The sequence below is a fragment of the Oncorhynchus mykiss genome, chromosome 8 (assembly GCF_057628025.1).
Source record: "Oncorhynchus mykiss isolate SJ-2025 chromosome 8, ASM5762802v1, whole genome shotgun sequence".
NCBI lineage: Eukaryota > Metazoa > Chordata > Actinopteri > Salmoniformes > Salmonidae > Oncorhynchus > Oncorhynchus mykiss.
Window position 1 is genome coordinate 87,374,539 of NC_143029.1, and position 17,479 is coordinate 87,392,017.

The following is a 17,479-nucleotide window of genomic DNA, read 5'->3' on the forward strand; positions in this document are numbered from 1 at the left end:
GCCTCGACGCTCTAACCACTAGACTCCCTGCCGCCTCGACGCTCTAACCACTAGACTCCCTGCCGCCTCGACGCTCTAACCACTAGACTCCCTGCCGCCTCGACGCTCTAACCACTAGACTCCCTGCCGCCTCGACGCTCTAACCACTAGACTCCCTGCCGCCTCGACGCTCTAACCACTAGACTCCCTGCCGCCTCGACGCTCTAACCACTAGACTCCCTGCCGCCTCGACGCTCTAACCACTAGACTCCCTGCCGCCTCGACGCTCTAACCACTAGACTCCCTGCCGCCTCGACGCTCTAACCACTAGACTCCCTGCCGCCTCCACGCTCTAACCACTAGACTCCCTGCCGCCTCCACGCTCTAACCACTAGACTCCCTGCCGCCTCCACGCTCTAACCAGACTCCCTGCCGCCTCCACGCTCTAACCACTAGACTCCCTGCCGCCTCCACGCTCTAACCACTAGACTCCCTGCCGCCTCCACGCTCTAACCACTAGACTCCCTGCCGCCTCCACGCTCTAACCACTAGACTCCCTGCCGCCTCCACGCTCTAACCACTAGACTCCCTGCCGCCTCCACGCTCTAACCACTAGACTCCCTGCCGCCTCCACGCTCTAACCACTAGACTCCCTGCCGCCTCCACGCTCTAACCAGACTCCCTGCCGCCTCCACACTCTAACCACTAGACTCCCTGCCGCCTCCACGCTCTAACCACTAGACTCCCTGCCGCCTCCACGCTCTAACCACTAGACTCCCTGCCGCCTCCCTGCTCTAACCACTAGACTCCCTGCCGCCTCCACACTCTAACCAGACTCCCTGCCGCCTCCACGCTCTAACCACTAGACTCCCTGCCGCCTCGACGCTCTAACCACTACTCCCTGCCGCCTCCACACTCTAACCAGACTCCCTGCCGCCTCCACGCTCTAACCACTAGACTCCCTGCCGCCTCCACACTCTAACCAGACTCCCTGCCGCCTCCACGCTCTAACCACTACTCCCTGCCGCCTCCACGCTCTAATCACTAGACTCCCTGCCGCCTCGACGCTCTAACCAGACTCCCTGCCGCCTCCACGCTCTAACCACTAGACTCCCTGCCGCCTCGACGCTCTAACCACTAGACTCCCTGCCGCCTCGACGCTCTAACCACTAGACTCCCTGCCGCCTCCACGCTCTAACCACTAGACTCCCTGCCGCCTCCACGCTCTAACCACTAGACTCCCTGCCGCCTCGACGCTCTAACCACTACTCCCTGCCGCCTCCACGCTCTAACCACTAGACTCCCTGCCGCCTCCACGCTCTAACCACTAGACTCCCTGCCGCCTCGACGCTCTAACCAGACTCCCTGCCGCCTCGACACTCTAACCACTAGACTCCCTGCCGCCTCGACGCTCTAACCACTACTCCCTGCCGCCTCGACGCTCTAACCACTAGACTCCCTGCCGCCTCCACGCTCTAACCAGACTCCCTGCCGCCTCCACGCTCTAACCAGACTCCCTGCCGCCTCCACGCTCTAACCACTAGACTCCCTGCCGCCTCGACGCTCTAACCACTAGACTCCCTGCCGCCTCGACGCTCTAACCACTAGACTCCCTGCCGCCTCAACGCTCTAACCACTACTCCCTGCCGCCTCCACGCTCTAACCACTAGACTCCCTGCCGCCTCCACGCTCTAACCAGACTCCCTGCTGCCTCCACGCTCTAACCACTAGACTCCCTGCCGCCTCCACGCTCTAACCAGACTCCCTGCCACCTCTACACTCTAACCACTACTCCCTGCCGCCTCGACGCTCTAACCACTAGACTCCCTGCCGCCTCGACGCTCTAACCAGACTCCCTGCCGCCTCCACGCTCTAACCACTAGACTCCCTGCCGCCTCGACGCTCTAACCACTACTCCCTGCCGCCTCGACGCTCTAACCACTAGACTCCCTGCCGCCTCCACGCTCTAACCAGACTCCCTGCCGCCTCCACGCTCTAACCAGACTCCCTGCCGCCTCCACGCTCTAACCACTAGACTCCCTGCCGCCTCCACGCTCTAACCAGACTCCCTGCCGCCTCCACGCTCTAACCACTAGACTCCCTGCCGCCTCGACGCTCTAACCACTACTCCCTGCCGCCTCCACGCTCTAACCACTAGACTCCCTGCCGCCTCCACGCTCTAACCAGACTCCCTGCCGCCTCCACGCTCTAACCAGACTCCCTGCCGCCTCGACGCTCTAACCACTAGACTCCCTGCCGCCTCCACGCTCTAACCAGACTCCCTGCCACCTCTACACTCTAACCACTACTCCCTGCCGCCTCGACGCTCTAACCACTAGACTCCCTGCCACCTCTACACTCTAACCACTACTCCCTGCCGCCTCTACACTCTAACCACTAGACTCCCTGCCGCCTCGACGCTCTAACCAGACTCCCTGCCGCCTCCACGCTCTAACCACTAGACTCCCTGCCGCCTCGACGCTCTAACCAGACTCCCTGCCGCCTCCACGCTCTAACCACTAGACTCCCTGCCGCCTCGACGCTCTAACCACTACTCCCTGCCGCCTCGACGCTCTAACCACTAGACTCCCTGCCGCCTCCACGCTCTAACCAGACTCCCTGCCGCCTCCACGCTCTAACCACTAGACTCCCTGCCGCCTCGACGCTCTAACCACTACTCCCTGCCGCCTCCACGCTCTAACCACTAGACTCCCTGCCGCCTCCACGCTCTAACCAGACTCCCTGCCGCCTCCACGCTCTAACCAGACTCCCTGCCGCCTCCACGCTCTAACCACTAGACTCCCTGCCGCCTCGACGCTCTAACCACTAGACTCCCTGCCGCCTCCACGCTCTAACCAGACTCCCTGCCGCCTCCACGCTCTAACCACTACTCCCTGCCGCCTCCACGCTCTAACCAGACTCCCTGCCGCCTCCACGCTCTAACCACTAGACTCCCTGCCGCCTCGACGCTCTAACCAGACTCCCTGCCGCCTCCACGCTCTAACCACTAGACTCCCTGCCGCCTCCACGCTCTAACCACTAGACTCCCTGCCGCCTCCACGCTCTAACCAGACTCCCTGCCGCCTCCACACTCTAACCACTAGACTCCCTGCCGCCTCCACGCTCTAACCACTAGACTCCCTGCCGCCTCCACGCTCTAACCAGACTCCCTGCCGCCTCCATGCTCTAACCAGACTCCCTGCCGCCTCTACGCTCTAACCACTACTCCCTGCCGCCTCTACGCTTAATAATAGCTAAACAGTTACCTAGGAGGGTACAAGATATGTTTTGAATTGGCTATCTAGTCAGTCTTCTCTATCATAGTTTATAGGCTAGGCCTACATCACGCTGTAATGTCTGACTGTCCTCTCCTTGAGAAACAGACCACTCCTTTAGCATACATGCAGGTGAAGAGGGGGGGGGGGGTATAAATAAATTACATTAACAGAAATTATTAAATACATTTATGACTTTTCCTAAACTTTTTCTAGGATTTGATCCTTTTTCCTCCACTTTTCCAGGCATGGAAAACACCACCATTTAAAAATTCCATGAATTTTCATGACGTAGTACACAGGTACGAACCCCATGTTCTGTAAGTCACTTTGGATAAAAGCGTCTGTTAAATGGGATACATTGTATTGTTGAGTGTTTGGGAGAATCACCTTTTCTCAGGCTCTTTCTGTAGACAGAGTGAGATCATCTTCCTGAAGGACTTGCCATACTTCTTCACCATCTCCTTGTCCTGGATGCCCGTCTCCAAGCAGGGAGGGTCATTCTGCAGGGTCAGCATCAGCACCTACAGATATACAGACACACAACATCAGGTTACTATTAGCAACAGTACCCAAACATCCATACACACCAACAGCTTGATGGTAACCAGCCTCAGCACCTACAACATCAGGTTACTAGCCTCAGCACCTACAACACAACATCAGGTTACTACCAGCCTCAGCACCAACAACACAACATCAGGTTACTATCAGCCTCAGCACCAACAACATCAGGTTACTACCAGCCTCAGCACCTACAACATCAGGTTACTACCAGCCTCAGCACCTACAACATCAGGTTACTATCAGCCTCAGCACCAACAACACAACATCAGGTTACTACCAGCCTCAGCACCTACAACACAACATCAGGTTACTATCAGCCTCAGCACCTACAACATCAGGTTACTACCAGCCTCAGCACCTACAACACAACATCAGGTTACTACCAGCCTCAGCACCTACAACATCAGGTTACTACCAGCCTCAGCACCTACAACATCAGGTTACTACCAGCCTCAGCACCTACAACATCAGGTTACTATCAGCCTCAGCACCAACAACACAACATCAGGTTACTACCAGCCTCAGCACCTACAACACAACATCAGGTTACTATTAGCAACAGTACCCAAACATCCATACACACCAACAGCTTGATGGTAACCAGCCTCAGCTCCTACAACATCAGGTTACTAGCCTCAGCACCTACAACACAACATCAGGTTACTATCAGCCTCAGCACCTACAACACAACATCAGGTTACTATCAGCCTCAGCACCTACAACACAACATCAGGTTACTATCAGCCTCAGCACCTACAACATCAGGTTACTATCAGCCTCAGCACCTACAACATCAGGTTACTATCAGCCTCAGCACCTACAACACAACATCAGGTTACTATTAGCAACAGTACCCAAACATCCATACACACCAACAGCTTGATGGTAACCAGCCTCAGCTCCTACAACACAACATCAGGTTACTATCAGCCTCAGCACCTACAACACAACATCAGGTTACTATCAGCCTCAGCACCTACAACATCAGGTTACTATCAGCCTCAGCACCTACAACACAACATCAGGTTACTATCAGCCTCAGCACCAACAACACAACATCAGGTTACTATCAGCCTCAGCACCAACAACACATCAGGTTACTATCAGCCTCAGCACCTACAACACAACATCAGGTTACTATCAGCCTCAGCACCAACAACACAACATCAGGTTACTATCAGCCTCAGCACCAACAACACATCAGGTTACTATCAGCCTCAGCACCTACAACACAACATCAGGTTACTACCAGCCTCAGCACCAACAACATCAGGTTACTACCAGCCTCAGCACCAACAACATCAGGTTACTACCAGCCTCAGCACCAACAACATCAGGTTACTACCAGCCTCAGCACCAACAACATCAGGTTACTACCAGCCTCAGCACCTACAACATCAGGTTACTATCAGCCTCAGCACCAACAACATCAGGTTACTACCAGCCTCAGCACCTACAACATCAGGTTACTACCAGCCTCAGCACCTACAACATCAGGTTACTACCAGCCTCAGCACCTACAACACAACATCAGGTTACTATCAGCCTCAGCACCTACAACATCAGGTTACTACCAGCCTCAGCACCTACAACACAACATCAGGTTACTATCAGCCTCAGCACCTACAACACAACATCAGGTTACTATCAGCCTCAGCACCAACAACACAACATCAGGTTACTATCAGCCTCAGCACCTACAACACAACATCAGGTTACTATCAGCCTCAGCACCAACAACACAACATCAGGTTACTATCAGCCTCAGCACCAACAACATCAGGTTACTATCAGCCTCAGCACCTACAACACAACATCAGGTTACTATCAGCCTCAAAACGTACAAAGCCTATTTATTTAGCCAGGATAGTCTGCTTAGCAACTGGTTGACAGGAAGTCAGAGGATAAAGATCACACTCCTTCCATCTCTCCAAGTAGAAAATCACCTTCATGGGTGGATATTTGTGATATGGTGCAGCTCCTGTAGCCAGCTCAATGGCTGTGATCCCAAAACTCCAGATATCTGCTTTGTAGTCATAACCTCTGACCTGAGGAGACATGAAGGATAATGGTAAGATATCTTAGAGAGACCGAGAGAGACCGAGAGAGACAAAGTGAGAGAAAGAGGATAGCCCCCCCCCACCTGCTCCATGACCTCTGGGGCCATCCAACATGGTGTCCCAACAAACGTCTTCCTGACCTTGGTCCTGGTCATGTCTCCTCCAGCCGCTAAGAAGGCACTCACACCAAAGTCTGGGAGAGACAGACAGACAGGGGGGGTGGGTGAAGAGCGGTGAGAGAGAACCTCAGTCCTCGGGACCTCAAGGGGTCCACGTTTTTTTTTTTTTTGCCCTAACACTACACAGCTAATCGAAGCTTGATGATTAGTAGTTGAATCGGCGGTGTAGTGCTAGGGGGAAACTAAACTAAAGCATGCACCTCTTGGGGTCCAGAGGAACGAGTTCGGGAGAAACCCCGGCACAAATTTTATAGAATTTGCAGTGGCAAAAAAAAAAACACACACGACAAAAAAACATTCAATACTTTAACAGCATAAATATATAAGAAAAAGTCAGTTAAGGTTTTAGGACATGTGACTATACCTGCGATTTGCACTGAGCCATCGTCACCGAGAAGAATATTTCCGGCCTTTAGATCCCTGTGAATGGAAGAAACCAGACAAACCAGTATTTATCTGGAGTAACCTGTAAATTGAAACCAAACTACACGCAAATGTCAGGGAATGACAAGTAGTAGCTTAGTGGATATAAAAGTTTTTTTTTCCCTAGTAGACGGCTACTGCTACAAACACAGGCATGTTGGTGACACGACCAAAGAGGACTCATTATCCAGTGTGTATGTGGCTTGTTTTTAGCTGTGAACCGTTAGCTCTTTTTAATAGCTCACAATAAGTGCCCTGTAGTTTAGTGCTTACTGTTTCAACAACTCAAGCCCCACCCCTTTTTTTACTTATCAGGACTTAACGGTTGTAAATCTGAGCCAAACATGCCGAGCAGCGTAAATATTAGTGAAGAGGAGTCAATATTCTGTGTGTCTGTGGCTTGTTGTTTAGACGTACAACACTGTAGTGCTTCCTGGCGAGAGAAGCTGTGACATAAAACAAAACTCTTTAACAATGCATGAAGCCCTCTATAAAATATTGATCAATATGGGACAATGTGAAAGCCCACGAAGCCGAAACAATGTGGCTTCGCCAGAGTAGATCTTTTTAAAAAAAAAAAAAATGAAAAAAGGAGTTAGTAGTTTGGTTCATAAATTAATGACAATGAATGAATGAGAGTTAAAATAAGGAAATGTGCCAATTTTTGAATCTGACAACTCCAACATGCACACCTATAATTTGACTGTGGTCAATGGAAGAAAAACATAATTCAAAAGAATAAATCAATGCTAAATATTTCAAGTACAAGTTGAATTTAAGTTGAAGGTAAAATAAAATAAAATAAAAAATGTGTCCTGACCTGTGGATCTGCCCGTTCTTATGCAGGTACTCCAGTCCTTCTAGAACCTCTTTGAGGATGGTGGCTATGGACGACTCATCCAGAACCCCGGACTTATGTTCCCCACGAGATATGATGTGTTTAATGATGTCCAGTACTGAGCCTGACAGAGTGACAAAAGGACAAGGCTACTATTAGTTAGCTGAAGTATCTCTTGAATAGCTGAAGACCAGGCTACTATTAGTTAGCTGAAGTATCTCTTGAATAGCTGAAGACCAGGCTACTATTAGTTAGCTGAAGTATCTCTTGAATAGCTGAAGACCAGGCTACTATTAGTTAGCTGAAGTAGATCTTGAATAACTGAAGACCAGGCTACTATTAATTAGCTGAAGTATCTCTTGAATAACTGAAGACCAGGCTACTATTAGTTAGCTGAAGTATCTCTTGAATAGCTGAAGACCAGGCTACTATTAGTTAGTTGAAGTATCTCTTGAATAGCTGAAGACCAGGCTACTATTAGTTAGCTGAAGTATCTCTTGAATAGCTGAAGACCAGGCTACTATTAGTTAGCTGAAGTATCTCTTGAATAACTGAAGACCAGGCTACTATTAATTAGCTGAAGTAGATCTTGAATAGCTGAAGACCAGGCTACTATTAATTAGCTGAAGTAGATCTTGAATAGCTGAAGACCAGGCTACTATTAGTTAGTGACATGTTTTAGTTCGGTGCAGCGATAGGTGTTTGAACTAGGGCTCTGAACTTTATTACTGCTATGTTTTACCTTGGCTTGTAATGAAATGTGTGTGACAGCTTAGAGCCCTATCCCTCGATCTCTTGACATTGTTAATGCATGCCAGGAGGATGGAGAATACCGCAGCAGGCTGAGAGCCAAGGGCACAGCTGGAGAGAAGCTGCTGCTGCTCAGGGCCGTGCTTCCTCCAGACAGGGACCTGTAGTGCCTGGTAGTCAGGAAGCTGGGATGGAGATGAACCAAGCTAACCATCCTCCTAGAGAGCTACTAGACGTGCAGGGATTTGCTTCAGCCCTGTATTAACTGCTGGAGGACTAACAGCTGGGGCTTATAGAGTCTGGTAGGGCTGAAGTGTCTGTTTCGATGTGGGCAGGCGCAGGGGTGGCCAACCAGCTCCTGGAGAGCAGGGTTTTGCTCTAGCCCTGCTCGATGATTTGTTGAATCAGGTGATTACAGTAGGGATGGAGGACAACCAACAACCACCTCTGTTATAGTATTGCTAAGCAGACTGCAGCGTTTCCTCTAATCAACGCTTTATGCAAGGCGTGCCGCCTCCAAGTAAAGAGCTACATAAGTGGTATTTATGCTCCACTACTTCCTAGCCTGGTACCGTCCCTACAGCAATACCCACCACCACTGAGGAGTCGCATCACCAGCCACAGCTCGTCCTTCACTACGAAAGACGTATAGTAGGACACAATGTTGGGGTGGTGGCACTGGGACATGGCCTGGATCTCTTTCTGCAAGGAGAGAGAGAGAGAAAGAAACAGAATGAATGAGCTTCAACGGCTCAGCACATTGCACAGTAAAGAGTTTGAGTCTTGACTCCAACAGCGCAGTAACATATTTCCATTCTGGACAGGCCAAGTGGAAATTTCTCCATATTGCTTATGCTTAACCAATCCTAGTCAGATTTACACAAGAGTGTAAGGGGTTGATTTGTTGATTGAATATCAATCTCTAGAGGAAGGCTTTTTCGACACAGCTGTTCTGCTTGTTCTGAACCTGACTGATCACATGACAGAGCAGGCCCCCCCCCCCAATAGGGAAGACTGAGTGAGGAGTGACCTAGGTTGTCACTACCATAGAATATACTTGGACAAACATATTCAAGTCAATGTGCCATGATGGCTGAAGTCAAATCACTGTGCCTTTTTCCCGTTCTAGTTATGCTATGTCACTATTGGCATAATCCCCAAGACAAACTTGATGGAGTTGCCAAGAGAGGGCAGAGTAGATCCGGGGGCTACTGGCTGTTATGCAAAAAGGGCTGAAAATGCTGTGTTGGTGTCTGTCCAGCTGCTGGCCTGAGCTCATCTGATTTACACTGACAGCCTGTGTGTGTGTACGTGCATTTGCGTACGTGCGTTTGTGTACGTGGATGTGCGTGTGTGTGTGTGTGTTCCTGCTGCTGTACTCTCATCTTTCACAGGCCCACATTACAGCTAAGCTATACCAGAGACCATAATAGGCCATGTCAAATGATTAGCTAGTATTGATTAGACAGTATTGATTGCTATATTGTCAACTCCTGAAATAAATGGTGCTCTCTGCGGTTGGGTTACCAGGAGCTCATCCATGCTGGTCTGACACTTCTCCAGGTTAATGCGTTTAATGGCCACCCTCTCCTTCCTGGGCTCACAGTAGGCCGCCTGCACCACGGCCGTGGCACCACTCCCTGAAGAGGAAACGAAAGGGGAAGAATTACAATGTAACACACATCCAAGAGGGAAGCCAAGTGGCACCACTCCCTGAAGATGAAACAAAGGGGGTAAGAATTACAATGTAGCACACATCCAAAAGGGAAGCCAGGGCACCACTTGCAGGGAGGGACAAACCAAGAGGAAGACAAAGACATAAGATTATTATTATAATAAGATTTATTAAAAAGTATGAATTTCAGCAAACAAAGAAAGACATGCTGTACACATTAAGGGTTTAAGAATGTACTTTTTTTTAAATTTATTTTTTTAAGTATTGAGACAATGATCTGAAATAGTTGGAGGTTCATTCAAAAACCACTAGATCATTGGCAGATCATTCCTGGAGGAGTTGAGGTACTTGGCAAGGTACCAGAAAACTACAACAAAAAGGAACTATTCTTCTGTATTTACCACAAACAAATATTGCTGGAAGGTTGTTTGACATGTGTCTTTTTGCCATTTGTATCAAAAGTGATTAGCTAGTGAGATACTTAAAAAAGGACAAAATGTATTAAGTGTGAGGTCTCAAACGTCAACTACTAAACTATATTATGCATATAACGTTAGCTAGCTACATGTCTTATGCATTGTACAGGAAGAATAACAAACATAACGCGGTCCATATCACAAAAAGAAAAGCCTGAATAATACCAACTCCTTGCTACCACAAAGGTATGAGTGACTCACTAAGCCCCATCATGTCTTCTTTCAGCGAAGGCACCACCCACCTCCATACTTCAACTATGCTGCCCGACTTAGCTAGCTACTGTAGCTAACGACGTTAGCTACTAGGCTAGTGATTCAAGTTAGCATCTGGGGGAGAAAAAAAAAGAAGCTAACATGGTAGCTAATTAGCTAGCTAGCAACCTATGAACGAAAATAGAAACAGATGCTTAAGTTAGTTATATATAATAGCCTAGTTAGCTGTCAAAAATAAGGTTGGTTAGCTGTAGCTAGGTTTAACGTTAGTTAACCAGCTTTAAGTTAAGGTTAGCCAAATAGCTGTCTTGCGTGAAAGCTAGCTAAGAGGTTAGCACGCTAGCTAACCTAGCGACATACTCACCAATCACCTCGTTGAGTACATAGTCGTCCTTGTTGATGGACCAAGTTTGAGCACTCGAGTCCTCTGCCATGGCTTCGTTGGAGGTTTACGGTGTTTATAAGGAATGTGGTGGGGGTTTGGTTTTCTTGAAATATAACGAGATAATTACTCCATTCGGCTCGTGATGTTAGCTACCTCGCCCTGACAGTACCTGCTGCTGCTACTACTGTCAACACAACTTTGACACTTGCGAGGCTCCTCACGTCCTTGCGTAGCCAACATTGGAATGAAAAAGCCGCCATCTTGAGTGTGGCACTTAAACAATACCTATGTATTTATTTGTATTTAACCTTTATGGCAAGTCAGTTAAGAACAAATCTAATTCTTATTTACAATGACGGCCTACCAAAAGGCAAAAGACCTCATGTGGGGACGGGAGCTGGGATAAAATTAAAAAATGTAAAATTAAAATTTGAATTTAGGCTAAAACACACATCACAACAACAGAGACTCCTCATAAAGAGAGACCTAACACAACAACATATCATGGCAGCAACACATGACAACACAACATGGTAGCAGCACAACACGGTACAAACATTATTGGTCATAGACAACAGCACAAAGGGCAAGAAGGTAGAGACAACAATACATCACGCAAAGCAGCCACAACTATCAGTAAGTGTCCATGATTGAGTCTTTGAATGAAGAGATTGCGATAAAACTGTCCAGTTTGAGTGTTTTTTTGCAGCTTGTGTAGACAAAAAAAAAGAAGGAAGAGCAGATCAGAAATCAGTTCAATGTAATTGAATAATCCATATAATCTAACCACTTCTGGGAAAATTGGAACACACTAAACAAACAACTAAATGAGTAAAATATCAAAAGCAGAGATAATCTACTTCTACAATCTTTTGGGCTCTATAACAAAGAACAAACACCAAAAACATATACATGATCAATTACAAATATTAGAATCAGCTATCCGCTATCACCTCCACTCCGCTAATCCTGCTCGGCATAAGGCGCTACAGTGTGTAGTGCGTACAGCCCAGTACATCACTGGGGCCAAGCTTCCTGCCATCCAAGACCTATATACGAGGTGGTGTCAGAGGAAGGCCCAAAAAATGGTCTCTGCTTACTGCACGGCAAGCGGTACTGGAGCCCAAGTCTAGGTCAAAAAAGGCTCCTTAACAGCTTCTAACCCCAAGCCATAAGACTGCTCAAGAATGAATCAAATGGCCACATGGACTATTTACATTGACACTGCAACTACTCGCTGTTTATTATCTATGCATAGTCACTTTACCCCTACCATTATCATAGTCACTTTACCCCTACCTACATGTACAAATTACCTCGACTAACCGATACCGACTCAGTATCGGTACCCCCTGTATATAGCTTCATTATTGTTATTTTATTGTGTTACTTTTTATTTTATTTAGTTAATATTTAGTTAACTCTATTTATTGAACTGCATTGTTGGTTAAGGGCTTGTAAGTTAGCATATCATAGATAAAATGTGATTTTATTTGAATTACATTGAATGAACTACAGGACAAAATACAAACCCTCCAACCCAAAAAAAAGGCATGTGGTGTTGATGGTATCCTAAATTAAATGATCAAATATACAGACCACAAATTCCAATTGGCTATACTTAAACTCTTTAACATCATCCTCAGCTCTGGCATCTTCCACAATATTTGGAACCAAGGACTGATCACCGCAATACAAAAGATACATTTTACCCAATACCTACTATGGGATATGCGTCAACAGCAACCTTGGGAAAATCCCCTAAATTATCATTAACAGCAGACTCGTACCACCGCTAACTAGCTAGCCGTTTCACATCCGTTACATATGCATAGTTTCTAAGCATAGCGCAACATCGCAAAACTTTCGGGAACGCTTGTGAAACAGACCAAGCAGGCCAGGCCAGGGTTTGAGAAGTCAGAGAGAGAGGTGAATTTTTTCCCCATAGTTGTTAATTTTCTCGAAATCTAAAGGCACAACCTAGATTCGAGATATGTCTTAATTAGGTGAACATGTTATTACTGCAACCTCGTGAAAGTGACAAACTGAAACTTTTTTATTTTCGTAAAAAAAATGGCTTTATATCGAAGGAGTGCCATTCATTTGACGGCCTACACATGCGCTGTTCGGCTTGAGATTACCTGATTATTAGACTTGATTATATATTTCTGCGCATGAGTTTAGCTTGCCAACGTCGCCAGGACATCGCCTACACTCTACAAAGAATTGAGTATCCTTTAGGGTTTCTTCAAATTGAAACTGTGGGGGAACCCCTGTAAATTCTTCGAAGAACCCTTTAAAAGGGTTTCTCAAATGTGCTCTGCATAACATACACTACTAATTGACATACCTTTGTATGCCTCCTGGTCAGTATATTTGCAGACACAGACAGAAGAGAGCAGTTCAGTCATCTGCACCCAATTACAGCAAGCCTTCAACATGTTCTTATAGCCTACATATTCTTACCTCTTTGTTGATTGATATCCATTGAATTGTGTCCATTTTCTGTTTTTAGAAAGATTTGCACAAATATGAAAAGACAGATGGTTTCATTATAATACCAGTGGTGTAAAGTACTAAAGTAAAAAATACTTTAAAGTACTACTTAAGTAGTTTTTTGGGGTATCTGTACTTTACTTTACTATTTATATGTTTGACAACTAAGGAGGTTCCTCGTTTAATTAACCCCCACCTCCTATGAGGTTCTTGGAAGAACCTTTTGGGGGCAATTTGCAGTGACAAGAACCCTAAGGTTCTTCAAAGAACTTTGAGGATCTCAGAAGAACCCTTGTTGAACCCCTAATTTTTTTTGAGTTACACGTGTGATTGAAGCTATTCCTTTCTGTCTTCGTACTGTTAGGTCTTTGGTCCAAGGATCTAAACGTGGCCCCCAGGCCTTGAATTTACAACGTTTCCCCACAAGAGGGCGCACCGCACTCAATATCTGGCTCTAGGGAAGGGGGGGTTTCACTAGTTACCACAGCCACAAAGTATAATTGAAAATGTATGGAAACAAAGATGTGCTTTTTGATCTTCATTCAAGGTTCGGGTTAGGCATAAGGCTAGCCGTGTGAGTTAAGGTTCGGTTTAAAATCTGGAGAAAAAAATATATATTTTAGAAATAGGCGAGGGTTAACCATAATTATGACTTTGTGACTGTGGTAACTAGTGAATACCCTGGGGAACGTGATTATTATATACATGTCCAGTTTAATGAGGTTGTTGTGTAAACAATGTCCGACAGTTCTTTTTATACAAGCAACAGTTCCAGAACACAATGGCCTTGTGTTAGGGGTGCAGTCATAACAGGAGTCTATGAAATGCATTACATCACAGTTCAACACAGAACAGAGCATAACACTTGACATGACAACAGCTAAGTCAAATTCTGCAACAACATGGTGAAGCATGATGCTAATTCTAAGGAAAAGACTACAGATAACGTGGCTAAACAGAATATTCCCAGGCATCAGCGCAAGACTTTCAGACAAACTTCACAGGTGGCATAAAGTCCTAATGTGTAAAACGTTTTTTTCCCCCGTTAGTTTCATGTAGGAATAAATGAATGTATGAGGAAGTAGGAGAGAACACCTATTTTTAAAATAGGAGTACACTTAACACATTGGGTAAGCCTAAATGACGAGTCAATTACCCTTGAGTCTGAGTTTTCCCCAAGTATTCAAAACCTAAAATATTATGAGGATGATCTTGAAAACAAGATCTATGAGTGAGAGGATCTTGGAGAGCAGCAACGTTCCTGGGGGTTGTGGGTAAAGCCACGTGAGGTCACATGTTTCTATGGCGCAACCAGTCCGTAAGGAAGAAACCACATTAAAAAAGTGGTAAGCACATAAGTATTTTTTTTTTTTAAATCACAAATTCAAATTAATTTATGGTGTTATAGGTTTCATGATGCTTGTATCGAAACCAAAGGAGATAGTTATACATGAACGTGCATCCTTCTAGCTGTGCAGGCTGCTATAGTCAAAATGTTTGCCTAGGTAAGTTGAGCCGATGACCACAATGCCCCATACAATGAGGATTAGATTTCGTCCGTTTTATGAGTAACATGGATAGTATTTTTGTGAGGCGTATGAACTCAAGGACAACAACCACCCGAGCCACTGCCTGTTCACCCTGCTTACCATCCAGACGGCGAGGTCAGTACAAGTGCATCACAGCAGGGATCGAGAGACTGAAAAAAACCCCAGCTTCTATCTCAAGGCCATCAGACTGTTAAACAGAAAGGCTGCTGCCTACACACAGACTTGATATCATTGGCCACTTTAATAAATGGATCACTAGTCACTTTAATAATGATGTTTACACATCTTGCATTCCTCATCTCATATGTATATGCTATATTTTATACCATCTATTGCATCTTGTCTGTGCCGCTCTGTCATTGCTCAACCATATATTTATATGTATATATTCTTATTCCCTTCCTTTACTTAGATTTGGTCCTAGGTAGAGCCCTTTTGGGTTCGATGTAAAACCCTCTGTGGAAAGGGAAAGAGATCAAGGGATCTCGTTTTTTGGGACAGCCGAAGAACCCTTTTAGGTTCTAGATAGCACCATTTTTTTTTACTAAGACATGGAGTCTGAGCTTGCTAAACATATCAATAATCTCACAGTTTCATAGGCTTAGTAGCCTCAAACCCAGAGAACTTATGGGTTATGGGCCTACAAATTGGCACATGGAAATAACATCCCCGTCCCAGACAGCTGGTCAACAAATGGAAGGGTAAGTGATAATGAACAGACAGATTTATATCTGAATGTAGGCATACATTGAAGTTATACAATGTACCACATCCCCATTCCATGAATGAATCTTTGGCCTACAAGCACCAACACCCACTGTCACAAGACACCATCACCCACTTACCCCAAGGCTGCTCAACTTACCCCATACCGGGGGGTATGCTGAATGTAAAACACCTCAACTTACCCCATACCGGGGGGTATGCTGAATGTAAAACACCTCAACTTACCCCATACCGTAGGCTGAATGTAAAAACACCTCAACTTACCCCATACCGTAGGCTGAATGCAAAATGACCTCAACTTACCCCATACCGTAGGCTGAATGTAAAACACCTCAACTTACCCCATACCGGGGGGTATGCTGAATGTAAAACACTTCAACTTACCCCATACCGGGGGGTAGGCTGAGTGCAAAAACACTCAACTTACCCCATACTGGGGGGTAGGCTGAATGTTAAACGCCTCAACTTACCCCATACCGGGGGGTATGCTGAATGTAAAACACCTCAACTTACCCCATACCGGGGGGTAGGCTGAATGCAAACACCTCAACTTACCCCACTCTCCCCTATTTGATCTAATATTCTATATAACAAATGTTTTAGGGAAATGGTATCTTCACGGTTGTGGGATGAGTATCTTGGATGTTTTTCATATGAACGATTCAGTTAAATGCATAACAAAGAAGACAGACAGTATATTACTGTAGCACTGCTTTCTGAACAATGTTAAACATGTGGTAACCCTTAACTTGAAGGGTATCTAGGCTACATAACTCATTCATAACCCATACATAACACATTCATAACCCATACATAACGCATTCATAACCATACATAACCCATACGTAACCCATACATAACTCATTCATAACCCATACATAACACATTCATAACCCATATGTAATGCATACATAACACATTCATAACCATACATAACCCATACGTAACCCATACATAACTCATTCATAACCCATACATAACACATACATAACCCATATGTAACCCATACATAACACATTCATAACCCATACATAACCTATACATAACTCATTCATAACCCACACATAACACATTCATAACCGATATGTAACCCATACATAACTCATACGCAACCCATACATAACACATTTATAACCCATACATAACACATTCATAACCCATACATAACACATTTATAACCCATACATAACACATTCATAACCCATACATAACACATTCATAACCCATACATAACACATTCATAACCCATACATAACGCATTCATAGCCCATACATAACACATTCATAACCCATACATAACACATGCATAACCCATGCATAAGCAGTCCATAAGTATTTCATTAATGAATTGTACGTATTCCGCTGATATAGTTTAACTGAGTATTATTCTTTAAAAAAAACTAACATTTTATTTAACCTTTTATTTCTTAACCTTTATTTAGCTACCCTGGCCTAAATCCTAACCTGACGATGACCTACTGTAGACAGAGGAAACACCGGAGGAGATGAAACCCAACTCTGATAAACACGAGAGCTAATAGAAGGCCATGTCTGGAGATGATGAAAGATGTACTATGAATGGTATGAATGCGGTTGTTATCGTTTCATCTTGCCATAAGGCGGTCTTGAAAAGCACAGACTTTTAACGAAATACAATTTGACATGGCAAACTTAAGCAATACGGTACAACAATAATGCTACAGAGCCTTCAGAAAGTATTCACACCCCTTCACGTTTTTTCCACATTTTGTTGTGTTACAGCCGGAATTTAAAATGTATTAAATTGAGATTTTGTGTCACTGGCCTACACACAATACCCCATCGTGACATCACAATACCCCATCGTGACATCACAATACCCCATCATGTCAAAGTGGAATTATGTTT

General features: G+C 45.6%; 1 protein-coding gene across 1 annotated transcript in view; it reads right to left on the bottom strand.

The window, feature by feature from the left end:
* Positions 1-11,020, bottom strand: part of LOC110530836 (serine/threonine-protein kinase OSR1) — a 34,459-nt gene extending 23,439 nt beyond the window's left edge. Inside the window, exons 1-8 of the mRNA XM_036986603.2 lie at positions 10,800-11,020; positions 9,599-9,711; positions 8,665-8,773; positions 7,304-7,445; positions 6,425-6,480; positions 5,965-6,074; positions 5,768-5,869; positions 3,645-3,778 (exon numbers count right to left, since the gene is read on the bottom strand). Coding sequence (XP_036842498.2) covers positions 3,645-3,778; positions 5,768-5,869; positions 5,965-6,074; positions 6,425-6,480; positions 7,304-7,445; positions 8,665-8,773; positions 9,599-9,711; positions 10,800-10,869 — 836 coding nt within the window. The 5' untranslated portion in view covers positions 10,870-11,020. The remainder of the gene's footprint in view (positions 1-3,644; positions 3,779-5,767; positions 5,870-5,964; positions 6,075-6,424; positions 6,481-7,303; positions 7,446-8,664; positions 8,774-9,598; positions 9,712-10,799) is intronic.
* Between the last annotated feature and the right edge of the window lie 6,459 nt (positions 11,021-17,479).